The sequence below is a fragment of the Schistocerca cancellata genome, chromosome 8, assembly GCF_023864275.1.
Source record: "Schistocerca cancellata isolate TAMUIC-IGC-003103 chromosome 8, iqSchCanc2.1, whole genome shotgun sequence".
NCBI lineage: Eukaryota > Metazoa > Arthropoda > Insecta > Orthoptera > Acrididae > Schistocerca > Schistocerca cancellata.
Window position 1 is genome coordinate 218,397,797 of NC_064633.1, and position 20,064 is coordinate 218,417,860.

The 20,064-nt window shown below is 39.3% G+C and overlaps 1 protein-coding gene across 1 annotated transcript in view; it reads right to left on the minus strand.

Moving 5' to 3' along the window:
* Positions 1–20,064, minus strand: part of LOC126094493 (leucine--tRNA ligase, cytoplasmic) — a 176,650-nt gene that overhangs the window by 28,906 nt on the left and 127,680 nt on the right. The window contains exons 10-12 of the mRNA XM_049908902.1: positions 15,430–15,617; positions 12,412–12,550; positions 8,791–9,064 (exon numbers count right to left, since the gene is read on the minus strand). Coding sequence (XP_049764859.1) covers positions 8,791–9,064; positions 12,412–12,550; positions 15,430–15,617 — 601 coding nt within the window. The remainder of the gene's footprint in view (positions 1–8,790; positions 9,065–12,411; positions 12,551–15,429; positions 15,618–20,064) is intronic.

Consider the following 20,064-nt stretch of genomic DNA (forward strand, 5'->3'; position numbering starts at 1 on the left):
AAGTTGTGCCACAAGCTTCTCTTCTCCCCAATCCTATTCAATACCTCCTCATTAGTCACATGATCTACCCACCTAATCTTCAACATACTTCTGTAGCACCACATTTCGAAAGCTTCTATTCTCTTCTTGTCCAAACTATTTATTGTCCATGTTTCACTTCCATACATGGCTACACTCCATACAAATACTTTCAGAAACGACTTCCTGACACTTATTTATACTCAATGTTAACAAATTTCTCTTCTTCAGAAACGCTTTCCTTGCCATTGCCAGTCTACATTTTATATCCTCTCTACTTCGACCATCATCAGTTATTTTGCTCCCCAAATAGCAAAACTCATTTACTACTTTAAGTGTCTCATTTCCTAATCTAATTCCCTCAGCATCACCCGACTTAATTCGACTACATTCCATTATCCTCGTTTTGCTTTTGTTGATGTTCATCTTATATCCTCCTTTCAAGACACTGTCCATTCCGTTCAACTGCTCTTCCAAGTCCTCTGCTGTCTCTGACAGAATAACACTGTCATCGGTGAACCTCAAAGTTTTTATTCCTTCTCCCTGGATTTTAATATCTACCCCAAATTTTTCTTTTGTTTCCTTTACTGCTTGCTCAATATACAGATTGAATAACATCGGGGAAAGGCTACAACCCTGACTCACTCCCCTCCCAACCACTGCTTGCCTTTCATGTCCCTCACCAGATGGTAGAGTTTTGTCAGGTCCGGCTCTCCCAAGGCCATCAGTAGTTCTAATGGAATGTTGTCTACTCCCGAGGCCTTGTTTCGACTCAGGTCTTTCAGTGCTCTGTCAGATTCTTCATGCAGTATCGTATCTCCTATTTCATCTTCATCTACATCCTCTTCCATTTCCATAATATTGTCCTCAAGTACATCGCCCTTGTATAGACCATCTATATACTCCTTCCACCTTTCTGCTTTCCCCTCTTTCCTTAGAACTGGGTTTCCATCTGAGCTCTTGATATTCATACAAGTGGCTCTCTTTTCTCCAAAGGTCTCTTTAATTTTCCTGTAGGCTATATCTATCTTACCCCTCGTGAGATAAGCCTCTACATCCTTACATTTGCCCTCTAGCCATGCCTGCTTAGCCATTTTGCATTTCCTGTCGATCTTGTTTTTGAGACGTTTGTATTCCTATTTGCCTGCTTCATTTACTGCATTTTTATATTTTATATTTTCATCAATTAAATTCAATATTTCTTTTGTTACCCAAGGATTTCTAATAGCCCTCGTCTTTTTACCTACTTGATCCTCTGCTGCCTTCACTACTTCATCCCTCAGAGCTACCCATTCTTCTTCTACTGTATTTCTTTCCCCCATTCCTGTAAATTGTTTCCTTATGCTCTCCCTGAAACTCTGTACAACCTCTGGTTTAGTCAGTTTATCCAGGTCCCATCTCCTTAAATTCCCACCTTTTTGCAATTTCTTCAGTTTTAATCTACAGTTCATAACCAATAGATTGTGGTCAGAGTCCACATCTGCCCCTGGAAATGTCCTACAATTTAAAACCTGGTTCCTAAATCTCTGTCTTACCATTATATAATCTATCTGATACCTTTTAGTATCTCCAGGATTCTTCCATGCATACAACTTTCTTTTATGATTCTTGAACCAAGTGTGAGCTATGATTAAGTTATGCTCTGAGCAAAATTCCACCAGGCGGCTTCCTCTTTCATTTCTTAGCCCCAATCCATATTCACCTACTATGTTTCCTTCTTTCCCTTTTCCTACTGTCAAATTCCAATCACCCATGACTATTAAATGTTCATCTCCCTTCACTACCTGAATAATTTCTTTTATCTCATCATACATTTGTTCAGAGCTTGTTGGCATATAAACTTGTACTACTGTAGTAGGCGTGGGCTTCATGTCTGTCTTGGCCACTATAATACGTTCACTATGTTGTTTGTAGTAGCTTACCCGCACTCCTATTTTTTTTATTCATTATTCAACCTACTCCTGCATTACCCCTATTTGATTTTGTATTTATAACCCTGTATTCACCTGACCAAAAGTCTTGTTCGTCCTACCACAGAACTTCTCTAATTCCCATTATACCTAACTTTAACCTATCCATTTCCCTTTTTAAATTTTCTAACCTACCTGCCCGATTAAGGGATCTGACATTCCACGCTCCGATCCGCAGAATGCCAGTTTTGTTTCTCCTGATAACGATGTCCTCTTGAGTAGTCCCTGCTCGGAGATCCGAATGGGGGACTATTTTACTTCCAGAATATTTTACCCAAGAGGACGCCATCATCATTTAACCATACAGTAAAGCTGCATGCCATCGGGAAAAATTACGGCTGTAGTTTCCCCTTGCTTTCAGCCGTTCGCAGTGCCACAACAGCAGGGCCGTTTTGGTTAATGTTACAAGGCCAGATCAGTCAATCATCCAGACTGTTGCCCCTGCAACTACTGAAAAGGCTGCTGCCCCTCTTCAGGAACCACACGTTTGTCTGGCCTCTCAACAGATACCCCTCCGTTGTGGTTGCACCTACAGTACGGCTATCTGTATCGTTGAGGCACGCAAGCCTCCCCACCAATGGCAAGGTCCATGGTTCATGGGGGGAGCAGACTAGCACTGGGAAAAAGGGCATTCCTGGCCAAGATAAGTCTCCTAGTATCAAACATAGGCCTTAATTTGAGGAAGAAATTTCTGAGAATATATGTCTGGAGCAGATAATTATATGGTAGTGACACATGGACTGTGGGAAAACCAGAGAACAGAAGAGATTTGAAGCATTTGAGATGTGGTGTTACAGATGAATGTTGAAAATTAGGTGCACTGATGAGGTGAGGAATGAGGAGATTCTGTTCAGAATCAGAGAGAAAAGAAATACGTGGAAAACACTGACAAGGAGACAGGATGGTAGGACATTTCTAAGACATCAGGCAATGACCTCCATGGTACTAGAGGGACTTGTAGAGGGTAAAAACTGTAGGGGTAGACAGAGATTGGAATACATCCAGCAAATAATTGAGGACATTACGTTGCAAGTGCTATTCTGGGATGAAGAGGTCAGCACAGGAGAGAAATATGTGGTGGACCGCATCAAACTAAAGTCTATTCACCGAGAGATGGGAAGAAACATAAACAGTGTCACGTGAGCGATTACGCTCGTTTCCAGAGAAAGCATTCGGTGTTCACGTGATACGTAGGGGTGTGGAAAATCCTTGGCGCACGCTTTGCAGCTGGCGGCGTTCGGCTGGCTGCCGAGTTGCCACAGCGGACCGTGAGAAACCTGGGCAACAATGTACGAAATGAGTTCATTCTGTCGAAGCAGATTTATTTTCATTCAGGTTGCTAACAAAACGCTCCATTCAAACACAATTAATTGTTAATTTTAATAACAATACCAGTAATAATAATGATAAAGGACGAAACAAGGTTCACTCTGTCGAATTTGAACTGTTTTCATTGAGGTTTATAACAAACCGCTCCTCTCTCTCCTCTGTAATGCAGTCTAATTTCCGCATTTGAGTTTCCACTTTTTCTACGACATGGAGGACGCACTTGTTCCAATCCTCTGCAGTCACTGTTCTTACTGCTTCTTCTAGCAGTACTTCCGGCATTTTGTATGTTTTGTTTTTCGCTGCAAGATAGCCTTTGAACTCTGATATTTCGTGCTTATTGGAATTCGCATTGGGAACTTTTTCTTTTCTTTTTACGGCGCGTTATCAAGAACAATAACTGCATTTTCCTGAAGCCGGGGAAGACCCTGTTGAAACCACTTCTCGAAGGTTTCGGCGCACATCTCCTCACGATAATCTCCACTTTTCTTAGATTCGAAAGTCCACAAACATTCTTCAACGAACCCTGCTTTGCAGCCAATGTGTGCGATAATCAGACGTTTCCCTTTACCTGATGGGTCCTTGCTTCCGGTGGATAATCCGGACAGAAACGCTTGTTTTGAGGAATTTATAGTGTCATCTACCCAGACGGGTATGTCCTGCGTTCACCCACGTCTCGTCCAAATAGTAAATGGGTCTGCCTTCATCTCTCAACCGTTTAATGGTTCGAAGATAACGCCGCCTCCATAACATGATGTCATCCCTGTCTATTAGCATGCTATCGCGCCCACGCCGGACATATTTGAAATTCATTTCTCTCAATAACTTATAAAATGTAGTTCTCCAAAAATTGCCCAGATCTGCATCTTTGTTCACGACTCTAAGCAATTGTTGGCAATTCGTTACGAAAACAAAAAAATCGTGTACTTTCCTTCGTATCGCATTTCTATCGAAGTCATCAACACTTTCAGAAAGTTTCTGTCATAATTTTCCTTTCTTGGGAGACTTCAAAGAGTGTGTGGCCTTGTACTCACTTATCACACGATACACTGAAGAACGTCCAACACCTGTAGCTGCAGCTGTTTTCGAAACAGTGTCACTCATCGACTGCTCTGGATGTAACAGTTCCGCTTTATACACATAACCACCATGTGCTTCTCAGAAGAACTTAATGATTTCTTCTTTGCTCGCTTCTTTGGTGGACTCAGAACTGACACGTCGACCTCGCTCGCTGAATCCGTGGATGACATAATGAGGACAGCCGTATGTGATGCAAATGAAATAAGTGAATATATAAAATAAGAAACCATGCGATGGTATTGGATGCGCACATAAACAGTGAATGCTCAGCGTGACTACAAACACATATACTTACTCTAATAATCAACAACTAGTCTTTCAAGCGTCATTACAGATGAACTTAAGATATCCTGAAATCGCCACTGTACAACACCCACTAACGAGTTCACACCTGCAACTGAGACGGCCACACTGACAGCGCCGCGCCTGCGAACCGCACAATGTATCGCTCATAAAGGACAAACGGTTGCACCCATCGTATTCAAACAAACTACAAAATTAAATTCAAACCTTTCTGAAACTTTTCTCGCTTACACCCCCACAAAAAAATTTAAAGGGGAAATGTTTGTCGCTTACTATATTTCGGATGATGAAGTTCTGCATCAGACGTGAGATTTTAATTTATTACTTCACTATTACTGACTCTATTGGGCAGAAAATTTGCAGACGTCATCAACATATAGTACTGAAGGCAATTATAAAATTATTTTGCTGTGCGACACACAGTTTAGGAGATATGGCGTGATAAATATAGAGTAACGCGAAAAAACAACTTTTCCTGAAAGCTTAAATATTTCTCTTTTTCAGTGACAATAAATTTTAATGTAATGTAAAAAGAGGTGTCGGAAGGTAGTTTTCAGATCACTTTATCATGTTCAGGTGCCAAATTATAAAAAACACGACTTTCATTTTTTAATTTCTGACGCCCCTGCCTTGTACACCCCTCGACGGCAGCGCTGTGGTCACGCGCCTTGCCGTGTTTACAGTACGTCCCCTGTTTCGGTGAATGGAGTATAGTCACATCTGCACCCCCCCCCCCCCCCAAAAAAAAAAGTTCTATGTTAGTCCTTGTTCCTCCCTCATCTCCCTACCTCACCTGTTATATTGTGCACTTAGCTGTCTGCTTTATTGACTCTTGCAAAATGTTTTGGCAGTGATCTCTGACTTGCGTATTATCCTAACTTCTACATTTAAGCTCACAGCTTTTCAAGTTTCAACTGGTGCAGTGCCCAAAATGCCTTTCCTTCTCATCCCATCTGGTACTTCTCCTCTGATCCAGGGTTCTGGGTGACTCACCATTTCCCAAATCTTGTCAGTCCATTTCCTTCATCCGTCTTTCCTTTCAACCTTTCACCCAGAGGGAGCCATTGGCACCAACAGATTGCACATTTCCATGATTTTTATACTGCATGTGTTTTCTCCTGCTGCCATTTGGCAAGTAGATATTTTTTATCTGCCCAATTATTTTCTATTTTCAAAAACTGGTTATTTTCATTGATATATTAGCACTTGCAGTCCCAATATTTAAATGTTTGTGCCAATTTCTGGTGTAGTCATTTTCCGTAGTGTGTATTTTAATAAAACAGTGCTTTTCAATAGCCAACTTGTTTGGCAATAGTAAATGTGTGCGACACTGGTATTTACACATTTTGAGTACTAAACACATCTCTGGATTGGCAGGGGATTTGGTACAGCCCATGCCAGGGTCATCACATTTAACTCGAATTACCGATCTATGTGGATTAAGCTGTATATGAAGTGTTATAATCCCAATTGTTAATGAGTCTGTGTGGACTTTCTTCTATGCAATGTGATCGTCTGTTCTGCATTTAACACAGATGTCAAACAGGATACCACTGAAAGGACCTTCACTTGACAATGTAATGTTTATAGCCCATAGTTTTAAGTCTAGCAATTGCCTCACCAACACTTTGAATTTTTATCTGAAGTAGCAGTAGTACTGATGAAATCATCTGTTTTCAATCTGCGTCAATTCCAATAAAATTCCCGAGCTTTAGATGGCTAGCTCAGCCGTCTTAGTATGTTAAGTTCTGTATGTAACAACAAATTTTGTGCCTCATTATAGCCTAGCCACATTTTCAGAACTATCCAATACCTCTAATTGTACCACACCCACAGCTTTTATGAGCAGCCGCGGACTTCTCGCTTGCAGTGTTTTCAGGAACATAACCCCAAGACATTATTCGCACACTCCACCACAAGTGGGGGCATGTAGTTTTAGTCTGCCTGGTTGGGCTCCACAATCTTTCTTATTAGGAGGCTATGCTGACACAAGTCAACAGCGTAATGACTTTGCCACACCATGGAAACTATACCCTGGCAACCTGGGAGCATTGCACTTGGCATGTGATAAGTACAGGAACAATTTGAAGTCAACCCAAGGGTAATAACATCCATAACAAACCTAGAAATGCATAAGTATTTAAAATCTCCACCACTATTGAGTACTCAGCATCAGGCATCATTTTAGGTAGCAATGTTGTCATGTCTAAAAATAACTTTGGACTCAATTTCACCCAGAAATGTTCAAGAGCTGCAATCCTTTTCAAGAAATATCAATTACTATGGAAAAATCATGTTCCAAGTGGTAAAACACACATCTGTTGAAAAAATTGCAAAAAAGTGAGTGCTGTTTGCATGGACAGCAAAATGCAATGAAGCATTTATCGTACAAGGAGTAAATTGAGGTTGGCACAATGCTTGGCTTCATTTACTCCTGGGACAGAACTGTTCTGGTTGATACACAAAGTTGCAGTGCACTCTAGACTGAGCTCCCCTGCACTTCTGCCCTCCGCCAAGATTCCAGGACTCTGACAACTTGAGCTCAACTCAACCAGTCGATGAGGACGATGATGCCAACTACACGCAAGTGGATGACAGATCCCATGATGGGATGGTCTAATACGGGCTCTTCTAATAGTGCGGGCTGAGTGACCTCCCCTTTCCTTTAAACCTTTGACAGCTTATCCCTCTTACCTCCCTGAGGAAGAAAGTAGTACTTCTGAAAGTAGGATATTTTATGTAATTATATCTTTCACGTGTTTCTATCAGCAGTATTAAGAATTACACCTTCTCCTCAATGAAAGCAATGGGTAAATCAACAATTTAAGGAAAAGATTAAATTGCTACTTACTGTAAAGATGACACACTGAGCTGCAGACAGGCACAATGAAAAGGCACTTACACAATAGCTTTCAGCCAAAGCTTTCATCAAAAAAGGAAAAACATAAACACACACACACACACACACACACACACACACAATTCTCCTTATGTTGCTGTTATTCCAACTTAGAGTTTGGATTTAATATGAATCATAATGCAATCGACAATCCTGTCCCAGAAACAAGTACAATAATAAATTACATATAAAATCAGCTGTTTACTATGAAATGAATTATTGTCCTACTTTCTGAGTTATTTAATTGTACATTATTATGCTAACAAATAATGTAATTATTTGTACTTTGTTGACATAGCCTACACGTGCAACATTACGTTACAAGCAGAAAATAAAATTGAACAATAATAATTCATATGAAATTAGTTTTGGTACAGGACTTCAGTTAATAAAGTATATGTACAACTACTATGGCTGGCTGGCTGGCTGCCTGCACAAAAGAAAGAAGGCAGGCAAATTAAGGTTTCTTTTCCGAGGATAACAAAATCGTTATAGGCAGAGACCAAGCTTGGATTCTCAAAGCCAAGCAGTTTTCGCAAGGTCGGTGTTGTTAGAATCGGATTCGGTATGGTAAATTTAAATGGGTGGCCGGATGCCCTTCCTGGCACTACCCCATAACACCCCCCCCCCCCCCCCCCCCCCCCAGGACAGAATCAGTGTACCCCAACTGTCTGCATCCAGTTTAAACTATGAAAGAGTGTGAATGTGTTTCAAATGTCGGCAAGTCATGTAACCGAGGTGGGATGTGGGGACCAGCCCAGTATTCACCCTGTGGGATGTGGAAAACCACCTAAAAACCACATCCAGGCTGGCCGACACACTGGCCCACGTCGTTAATCTGCCGGGTGGATTAGATCCAGGGCCGGCATGCCTCCTGAATCCAGGAAGCAGCGCATTAGGACTCTTGGATAACCTGGTGGGTATGCATTGCACTGACTAATCTATTCTGACTCTACTCTACTTACTGAGGATTTTCACAACTTTAAGAGTCTTGTACATACGATGCTACTATTTTTGCACAGTTGTGAAAAGATCTAAGCTGTATTACGTTTATAAAAATAAAAACTTCTCAGTACGATTTTTTTAATGGTAAATATTACACCAGACACTAATATTCCAAAGAAGCACAAAACCAATATAAATTTATACCAAAACAGAATGTGTGGAAAAAACAAGATTTCTAAGAACACTTACCTTAGCAGAATTGAGCATAAGGTGACCATTTGCCCTTATACCTTTTGGCCATTTGCTCTTATCATCGGACCATATTGCACAATGAATATAGATGAAAAAGGAAAGATGGTTCTGAATAAGATCTTTCCCACTGGCTCGCAGATCCACGGGATACCAAAACTCAAATTCCCGTCGCATTTTGTCCAAAATTTCCCGTGGAATGCCACTTTTCTCAGGGAATGGGGACCCTGCTATGAAGATATAATCCCAGACATCTGGAGTCATCTGTTCTGGCCTGTAATTTAGATTGAATTGTATCACAGGCACACACAGCTAAAACTGAAAAATATTAATAGGAATTCCACAGTGTAAAATCTCTGATAATTTGGCAGTATCTATTTTCCAGATAAACAAGCGGAAGGGGGAAGTTTAACACCCTCTCCACCTCTGCCCCATGACCCTAACTTCACTCGCCCTGCAGTGACACCCTCTTCTCCACAGTTGCCATCTTCATCTGTTCTCCACTTCCCGACACTGTGCACTGCACAGAATGCCCTCTGCCTACAGCCAGAATGAGTCCACCAATATCTCATTTCCTATCCTGTACTTCTACTGCCTCTCAACAATCAATCACCTTCCCCAACCCTCCTTCCCACTCACTGCTTCCTTTCTCATCTTGTCCATTGCATTCAATATAGTCCCTCACTCCAGTCGACCTTACATGCTGGCACAATGTAATCAGCTAGGACAATGTAGCTATACAGGGGTCTGATTAGCTCTAAAGTATGGTTTGTTTGAACCCTAACAATGTATTCAATCTTGCTTATGCACCTATTGATGATTCAGCACCTCTGCTATTATCTTTAATTTCACACTTGTTAGTAGCTTTGGTGCTCTCAGGAAATGAAATATGAACATATAAGGAACATACCAATAATAATCAGAGTTATAGCTTGAGGGAACCTTTCAGGTGTTACTTAAGGGTGTTTCAGGATTCCAGGAACCATCAGCACCTTGTGTGATGCTTTTACAGCACTCATACATACATTATTGAGCCTATGATAAATAACTGCTTAATTTCCGGGATAAGGTAGATCCATTCCATTTCTGAACCTCAAGCCACCATCCACAGGGTTGATCCCATCCCGTATATGCCCAGATACATTATTTCAAGCTTGTAAGCTCACCAACACACCAGAGAACTTTCAATTTGACAACTATCATCATTTTGACAGAAAATGTTTTCTCCCATGTAGCCTTAATAACCAGTTTGTTTGGATACTTATTTGCTACTCAAAGTCACAGAACAGCCTCAGCACTGAATTCACAGTTCAAAATTATCTCCACCAACTTGGTCCGCAAATAAATTTCCCTTGCAACCATGGCTAGCTCCAAAACTACTGACTCCCTCAACAAATAGAGAGACCAAATTTTATCTCATGGGACTATCCTAGCCTAGACTGAAATTGCCAGTTTCTTCACCTAAGCTATGATTTACTGCACTTGTAGCTACCAATCTGAAACACATTCCTAATAACAAAGTGAAGGTAACTACTCATCATGTAGCTAAAATGGTGACCAGTCAACAGACATATAAATGAGACAGAAATGATTGCTAAGCTTTCAGAGAATGGCTTTCCTCTGGGCTAACCTACTAACAACAACAAATTCACGAGTCTCTCTCTCTCTCTCTCTCTCAGACACACACACACACACACACACACACACACACACACATGCAAGCACATCCACACTGTCTTCGAGTAGCAGCTATAAGGATTGTCTCCTGCAGAGTAGGTAAGAGGAAGTAGCATGTCCCAGACAATGAACAGGAGGAGTGCCGTGGGTGGATAGCTGTGGACAATGAATAGAACAGAGGAGTTGGGAGGCCACAAGGATATCAGTGGAGCTGCAGATTAATGGAAAGGAGGCAGAGGCAAAGAAACAGGTTTTTGTGTGTTTGTGTGTGTGTGTGTGTGTGTGTGTGTGTGTGTGTGTGAGAGAGAGAGAGAGAGAGAGAGAGAGAGAGAGGAAGGGGGTTATTGGGGATTAAGATGAGGAGGATTGCTGGGTAAAAGGATGTGTTGCAACAACTATTAGCATCTATGCATCGAGTTGGTTCAAATGGTTCTGAGCACTATGCGACTTAACTTCTGAGGTCATCAGTCGCCTAGAACTTAGAACTAATTAAACCTAACTAACCTAAGGACATAACACACATCCATGCCGAGGCAGGATTCGAACCTACGACCGTAGCGGTCGCTCAGTTACAGACTGGAGCGCCTAGAACCACACGGCCACTCCGGCCGGCCATCGAGTTGGTACTGGGGATCCAGATCGCATGGATTATGAAGCAAACATTGAAGTAGAGAATGTTGTTCTCTATGGCATGTTGAAACACACTCAATGAACATAAGCTTCCAATGTTTTTCTAGCATTTCTTGCTGTCTTAACAAATAAATGTCTCATTCTTTATTACCTTTATTTAATTATGTGAGACTTTCATTAAATTAGGGACTCTTATTGACTCTCTCAGGATGACTTCCCAAGTTTAGTGCACTTACAACCTGATATGCTTATTAAGATAAATTCTATACTTCCTCGCTTCCACCCTTTCTGCTAAGAAGGTGCATTTGCAAGCAAATTATGCACACACAATTGCAGCTTCATACTATGAGCCAGATGTTCCATTCCGCCACTGATAATTTTAGTGTTTGCATCAATGCTGCTTACCGTGTTATACAGCACCTGACAAACACGCTTTACTTTTCTAAGAGTTATTGATATTTCTTCTGAAATCTGAAAGTACTTATGATGTTTAACCCCTTTCAGAAACTATTATTGCACCACTGGATGTTTTCCTTCAATTATAACGTGAGAGCTGTCAGGGATTCTTCTTGCAACACATACAGTAGGTAAATTACGTCACATTTCTATTGTTCTGACAGTCTCTATAGCATATGCAACACTACCACACTATACAATGTTTTCAGTTGTGCTATTTGTAGCATGTGTATGATTGGTATGAAAGTAATACTGTGCTCAAGATTTTATATGGTCAAAAGCTACATGCCAATGTTTACTACAAACTACTCCTAATGCTGTTCTAAATCGAATTCCTCCTATAAAACTCTTTCTTGGTTACTTCATTAAGTTTATCTATGCTTGCCCAAAGTTTCATAACTTTTAGCTGAAGACTATCTAAAAAATTTGGAATTGGAACATAATTAAATTTATTTTGGGATGTTCTAAACACACCAGACATTGCATGGCTGTGTTAAGAACAAACAGTTTCTTAGTGTAGCCAACTTAACATTTCCTAATGAATATTTTAAATATACTGAAGACCTGCTCTTTGTGTTTTGTGATTCTGAGATAAACTTTTCATCCTTGTCTGAGTGGAAACATCCACTGTAAACTTGTTGTAGACAATGGAGAAGGACAGTCAGTTACATTGTCTATGTGGATGACAACATCGAACATGCACAAGCCAGTTTTAAATTATCCACACACAGTCTTAACCTAAAGATAAATTGTAAACATTTGGGAAATACAGCAATTTCTCCAATGATTATTTGTAACATACACAATGAGACATAATATTAACCAGGTAAGTGCTATTATCGAAGAAAGAAATCTTACTTTATTCCAAGAGCATTGGATTTATCTCCTTTCAGAGTTCCACCTTGCAGAAAATGTGCGACAGTATAATATGCTGGGTAGATAGTTGAGTCAGACAGAGATTCTATCAGCCATTGTTCATCCCAAGGAAGTCTTGTACCTGGAAATTTTCCCACACATCAGTATAAATAAGACTTCACTCCTATCATGAGATACATAAAGAAAAGAAACACCAATAAAAAAGATTAATAGTTGTTTTTTAAATATATTAAATTGAAAAGAAAAACACAAGTTGATGATGATTTTACTAGTTGAAAAATAATTTCTTATATCATTTGGTCACTACCTGATCTACTGAATCCAGGTACTGGCCACCGCAAAGACACAGATTACATAAATTATATCATTTACTAAACAGCATATTAAGGATCATGCACATAAATAAGGTGCTGCACTGCAAAACTATCGATTTTCTTCAAAAACAGCAAATGAGTGTACATCATCAGAAAAAAGTAACTATGTCGTACTTGTGAGCCTCCACCAATTTTTAAGCCAGGGCTATGATTTTCTGAATGTGGCCAATCTTTTCCACTATTTTGCTTACGCCACCAACACTAGATATCCATCAACTTTCGAAAATCTGGAAAATTCTTTATATGCACTACATCTTCATTCATTTAACTGTTTTTCAGTTTTGCGGCCAAGTGAATTCCCCCATTACTAAATTTTTCCTATGCACTATCCTACCTGCATGTGTTCTATCCCATTCATTTCTAATACCTACTTGATTAAAAAGGACAGCCACCTGTAATTTTATTTGCAGTCATGTGCCAATAATGAACAGCCACTGAGCAGCTTTCTATCTGTATGTGAAAAACAACAAAGCTGTCCGTTGAGGTGAATGCACAGATATATAAAAAAATTGTATTTATATATGAAAACAACAGAGCAGTCGGTTAAGGTGAATGCATAGAAACACTAACACACTGATGTAAAGCACAATAGACAAGAATTTGCTGCTAACTTCGAAGGTGATTAATGTCTCAATCCCAGTGATTAAGAACTTTCATGTTGCCAATCTACTCTACAGCATGTGTTCAGTTTCCAGCACATATTGGGCATCAACTGACGCAAATTGCTCCCATTGCTGTCTACCCTTCATCCACTATGTCCTCTATGATGAATGTCTCTCTCATTTATTTATTCATATTTTGATGTATTTTTTTGTCTTTTCTTTCAGGGCTATCCCCTCCTCCTTTTCCTCTTCTAGTCTATGCATCAACTTTCATTCTGTCCATCTTATCTAAGTTTCCTTAACTTCACTCTCTGTCAACTTTAACTTCTTAAGTTGTTGTCTGCCATCAGTACCAGTATTTTATCCATCTTCATCCACTGTAGTTTTATATATCGAAATAATCAGCAACTATTTTTGCTCTAACCCAAGATCGCTGCAACTTTATTACACGAAAAAGCATAAACACAAGAGACAAAGTACATACGACAGATGCCACACATGTGGCCAGCAGAGCCTTCAGCTCCAGCCTATATAGTCATTAGTTCTAACCGGGGATACAGCCAGCAGACTGTGCATGCAACTGCTGGCATACTAGCAGGCCGGGTGGTCAATAGTGACTGAATTGAGCACAAACTTCACACATGAACTACGAAGCAGTGCACAAACAAATTTGGCACTTACAGTAAGCTTTATAAAAAAAATTAAATTTCTTATAATTATATTTCTTTTATGCAACTGGTTGCTGATTATTTCATTATATATCTGTCATTCTTAGTTCACTGTTGATTTCTCCCACTCTCATTTCTTTCACATATCATGTTCCATGGATCCTGTCTTGAAGGAGTGGCTTAAGGGATGTGGAACAAGACAATTTACACACTGAAGTTCTGAAGTAACCAGTGCTGGCTGGTCCTGTAAAGTGCACCAACAACAAATTGTGAGTAGTGCGGATCTACTCAAACTATAATTATGGTAAAATAAAACAATGGAATATCAGGATGGAATGTAATGTCTGGCTTCAGCAGCCAAGGACTTTTGAGTTATGTGCCATTTATAATCTTTAGTCCAAGCATTCTGATAAATTCCAGAATGAGTGGCTAATAGTTTTTTTTTTACTTTGTTTTTAAATATTTGGGGATTTCCAATTTCCTGCCTGGTGTCTGCTAACAATCTGTTAAGGACTTTTGCACCAGAATAGACAACTCCATTCAAAAACAAAACAGTTGGTGTATCTGATTATAGTTTCTTTTGGTTACCCTTTTACCTGCAGAATTTCTGCACCACCGTAATGACAAAACACACATACAGAGAAGGAAAGGTCTGCTCATATAACAAAAACAAAAAATTAAATTAAAAATAAAACTTAGAAACTCGAATACAGATTCAGGGAGGAGAGGTGGAACAATGCAAAACAGATGGAATAACAACATAGAAATGCCGAAGATACATCAGAAACAGTAGTACAAACTGACTTCAAATGTTCCATGCATATTTTCTATAATTGCCCCTTAAGTAAATCATTTACTTTTCAGGAATTATCAGTTTTATATGATAATTTAACTCCCTCTTCTACTCGCACCTTTGAAGTAGATAGAAATTGTTAAAAGTCCTGTTCCCATAGTGATGATTCTCATAGAATTCCTTTGTGATTTATGTAAGAGAACAATTTACAGTTTTAGATCCACACCCTACTTACAACACCTTTGGAACTCTTTATCTGAATGTTGTTACAATAATGGTCGTGACCACCTTTTTCAAAACTTTAAGGTAAATTATTAAGCAAAGTTCATTAAAAAAGTGATTCTAGTCCTTAGAATTCTTAAATCTGCTACTGATCAGGGATATGATTGCCCTGACTTTTACTGAAATGGAATTCTTACTGTGAGTAATCTTTCCCACAGGCCTTGGGAGCAGTTGTCAGCTCTTCACTGTAATTCCTTAACAAATGTGGGACTCATAGGGATTACGTGTTAACAAGATTTGTTTTAGTTTCTTCAGTGTGACATATATTTCTTCAAAATTACCTAAACCGTATGTCCTGGAACAAGCATATTCGTGTAACCAGTTCAGGGTCACTTGAAAATTCTTCTTAACTTCTTCATGGAAGGTGTTCATTACATCAAGGCACTCTTCAGCCTGTGCTCTCCAGTTGTTCTCTCCATAGTCAAGATACCACTGGTCACAAAGAGCAACTACACATTCATCACCAGATCTGGAAAACAAAATAAAAATCCCAATTACAACAGCTGTCATGGCTATCAAATTTTATTTATGTAGAAAGTGGCTGTGAGGACAGGAGACAAAACTTTATTAAAATAACATTTAAAGTCACACAGAAGCAAGGTGTGAGACAGACATCAGAAAGTGGGGCCAGTGCTACCTAGGAAGTCCCACTTGTTGACAACATGCTGAGGATACAGGAATGCTGTAATGGCTAGGCAAGTATAATACTCTCAGGCACCAAGGTGACTAACAGACACTGGCATACAGCCAAGACATACAAAAACCTGCAAGAATCTTTAGAAATACCTTCAGAAGAATTGCAGGGGAAGGGGGGCGGGGGGGGGGGGGGGGGGGGGGACAAAAATATCTATGGGAGAATCTCTCGAGTTTTCTGCCTGTTAATAAAGAAAAAGCTATGTACAGTTTTTTTCTACTAGTAGCAGCAACAGGTAATGGTTGATATTTTATTTGTGTCAGAAAATAAAGAGGAATAAGAGCTGCCTTAAACTTATCTCTTATTGTGTATGACTTTGTAGAGTTGCAAAGACTAATAGTTGATATTTTCTGTGTGTCAGAATATAAAGAAGACCCACAGTCTTGTATTTGTCTCCCATTGTGGTTAAAGTATCTGATTGTGTATTATTGTAACGAGCTGCAAGCCAAGCGCCCATCTCAGATGGGAAAAGGTAGAGCTCAGGGACTGGGAACTGCTGGATAAAACTAACAAATGAGTGGTACGGTGTGCTAATTGATTTGCAAAGATACAAAGTTACTGTAAGATGCCTATCTGAATAAGGTTGAACTATTGGGAAATAGTCTAAAAAAAAAAAAAAAAGAGGAAGACCGAAACTAAGATGGAAAGACAAGGTAGCAGGGGACCTAGGGGAGAAAGGTTGGCTCAGAGAAGAAGCACTGGATAGCCATTTATGGATCCAGCAAAGCAATGCCGACCCCACCTTGGTGCCTGAGGGTATTATCCTTGCCTAGCCATTACAGCATTGCTGCATCCTCAGCACGTTGTCAAAATATCAAGGCTGAGATGATGATGATGTAAATTTTTCTTAAACTGAATTCTTGTGTGTTTACATCCTTACTCACTTCCTAAAAAGCAAACAATTTCTCCTCTGCATTCCAAAAGCACCTGTGCTACGCATCCTTGGAAACTATTTCCCTCTTATTCAGTTAAACGTAGACTTCGGCCCACACCTTTGTTCCAAAACTGGGACTCAGCAGTATGTCCAGAACTTGAGAGTAAAATGTAATGATTTTACAACACATACCCAACATAAAAAACATCCACATACATGAAAATTCCAACTTGATGAGAAATGGTAATTGTTATTGTGCAAATGATAAAATACAATACAAGAAAAAAATAAGCTTGAAAAAAATTAAGAGAATAATGAGTAAAATAAAAATAGAAGACACTTTTTGATTTCTAATCTTCAGAAGTATTTTAATGTATGCTACCAATATTCAGTAAAAACACACTGAATCCAGCAAGATAAGGTAGACAGCAATAGAATGAAAATATTGATGAGTGGCAAAACAAATAAATCTCTTCAAGTAAGAAATTACAGTGATTTACTGACAACTTTCAGTTTGCCTCATAAATTTAGTTTTGTTTCAAGGTGTTATTCATTTCCCCGAGGACTACAAGTATCAGACAACAGTGAGGAAACATCCTAATGAGCCATTTCTTAAAAACTTTGAAGGCTCTTGGCTTATTAACTGGTACATGACTTAGTAGGACAAATGGACTCAATGAAGATATTTTACACTATTTTACCAATAAACCACTTCCAAAAGACAAAACTTATCTTTTGAAGAATTGAGTTTTCCCTAATGTCGTTATGACACATATTGTTTCCCATTAAATAGTTTCCATTTTACATTCATGTCTCGAGTTACGTCGTGCACACTTCTTTTTCTCTCTGTTCCTGTAAATGTCCTTATTTCTAGTGTTAGTACTTAGCAAAGCTTTAATCATGACTCTTTGTGATATTGCTTGTGGTTAAGTTTGCAATGAAAAATAAACAAATCTGAGATGAAGAGTCAGTTGGAATGGATGAGAGATCAGACACTAGGTGCTCAAATACATTTTGTCTACGAATTTGGTAGAGCACAGGTCACAGAGGTAGTTATGTCTTGTTATGAAAACTAAAAAACGTTTGGGAAAACACACACACACACACACACACACACACACACAAGTAACCACAGTCAGCAAGGCAAGCTCCATACATCTACAGCAAACAGCTGTCTTTTGGTTTTTTATTCAGGTAACCCTAAAAGGAATTTTAAACATAATGTTTCACTTTCTGTATGAAAAATCAAAATCTATTTCAGGAGTTCATTTTGAACATAAGTTTTTTTGAGATTAAGATTTAAAACTACATAAAAAACAATTCTGTCAAGAAAATTATAAAATTATGAGATATAATTTCTGCCCAGTACTTACATTCAGGGGAAATGTAACATGTAAAAGTACGTACACTGAGAGGTTTAGGTTAGGGAAGGTTAAAAAGGTAGAGCAGCTCACTTAAGACTCTAGGATGAGAGGGATTCAAATATTGTGAGGACGAGAAGACAAAGAAGAAAGGTAGTGAAGCATCTCTCTAGCTAGCAGTACTGTCATGATTTTAAGTCTTAAAATTCGTAACAGAAAAATACAAAATATATCTAAAAACAAAGATGATGTAACTTACCAAACGAAAGCGTTGGTATGTTGATTGAGACAAAAACGCAAACACACACACAAAATTCAAGCTTTCGCAACCCACAGTTGCTTCATCAGGAAACAGGGAAGGAGAGGGAAAGACGAAAGGATGTGGGTTTTAAGGGAGAGGGTAAGGAGTCATTCCAGTCCCAGAAGTGGAAAGACTTACCTTAGGGGGAAAAAGGGACAGGTATACACTCGCGCGCGCGCGCTCACACACACACACACACACACACACACACACACACACACACACACACACATATATCCATCTGCACATATACAGACACAAGCTTGTTCAGGCACCCACAGTAAAGGAAGTAGCTGTTAACTGTTCCATTGTTAGGCCCATGATAGCCACTTCTATGGAAATGGGAGTGAAATATATAAAATGTGCACCATATGTGTATCTTGAGAACAACTGTCTGCCAAGAAGAAAAGGCCATCCTGGATACAAATGAGTGCACAAGTTTCAGTCAGCTGTAGGTCCAATGGCATATATTGCACGCATCCTAAGACCATTCTCAGTTTTATTCTAGAAAATGGTGGAAATGGTGAAGATAGCTATCCTAGTTCATGATGTTTCTACACAATGCCGAATGGAGTGTACCATTCTGAGAGCTAAGTGAAGGGTCTACATCTAAAATTTTATTGTTTCTGTAATGAGTTCGGTTGTAGAAAATAGCATGCAAGAGGCTACTGCAACATGTGCTACAGAACAGTTCCAGAACATGAGGTTCTTAACAAGTGAGCATGCCAGCAGACATAGAACAAATTCGATGACACACTGCTAGAATAGTAACAGATACGAAAATATTAAGAGAACTGCTCAGAGAATCTAAATGGGGATCTTTGGAAGAAAGGGAATTTTGTCCTTCCATAACACATTTTGGTAAATTTAGAGTGTAAGTATTTGATAAGGCTGTACAAGAATACTGTTGTCACCATTGTATATCTTATGCAGGTACCATGAGAATGTGATAAGAAAGATTAGGGCACATACAGAGATATTCAGACAGCAATTTTTCTCTCTCTGATTATGTGAATAGAATAACGCAGAAAATAGCTAACACTAGTGCAAAGCACCATCCACTGTGTACAGTACAATAGAAAGCACAGCATATGAAGTAGATTTAAACTATGAAACTTCTGGGCAAATTAAAACTGTGTGCAGGATTGAGATTTAAAACTGGAAAATTGCCTTTCGCAGGCAATGCTCAATGGCTGACCTATCCAGGAATGACACAACCCATCTTCACTTGTTCTCTCGTACTTTCCAACCATATCTCTCATGACTAGCACTGCTGGAAGAAAGGTTACTATGAAAAAATGGCTTCGTCACAGCCTTGGGAACTGTTTCTAAAATTCCTCACATTGATAACAATTTTAGATGATTCTGTGGCAGTTTTCCATATCAGTAAATTCTGAGAGTAAAAAATCTATATCACTCAGTTAAGTAGATCTCCCAATGAAAGACAATCACTGCTGGATTTTTAAAGGTAGATTCATCATCAACATCCCTTCCCCTTTCTGTTATCCCTCCCTGGCCCCTCCAGACTGCTGCTTCCATCCCACATGATAGTTACATTTTGGCCTTAGCTGCAGAAGTTGGCAGTCATGCAAACTTCTGTGAAAGAATGTTGTGTGTTTCTCTTTTTATGGTATGCTTATGTGTAAGTGTCTTAACTGTGCCTCTCTGCAACTTAGTGTGTTGTCT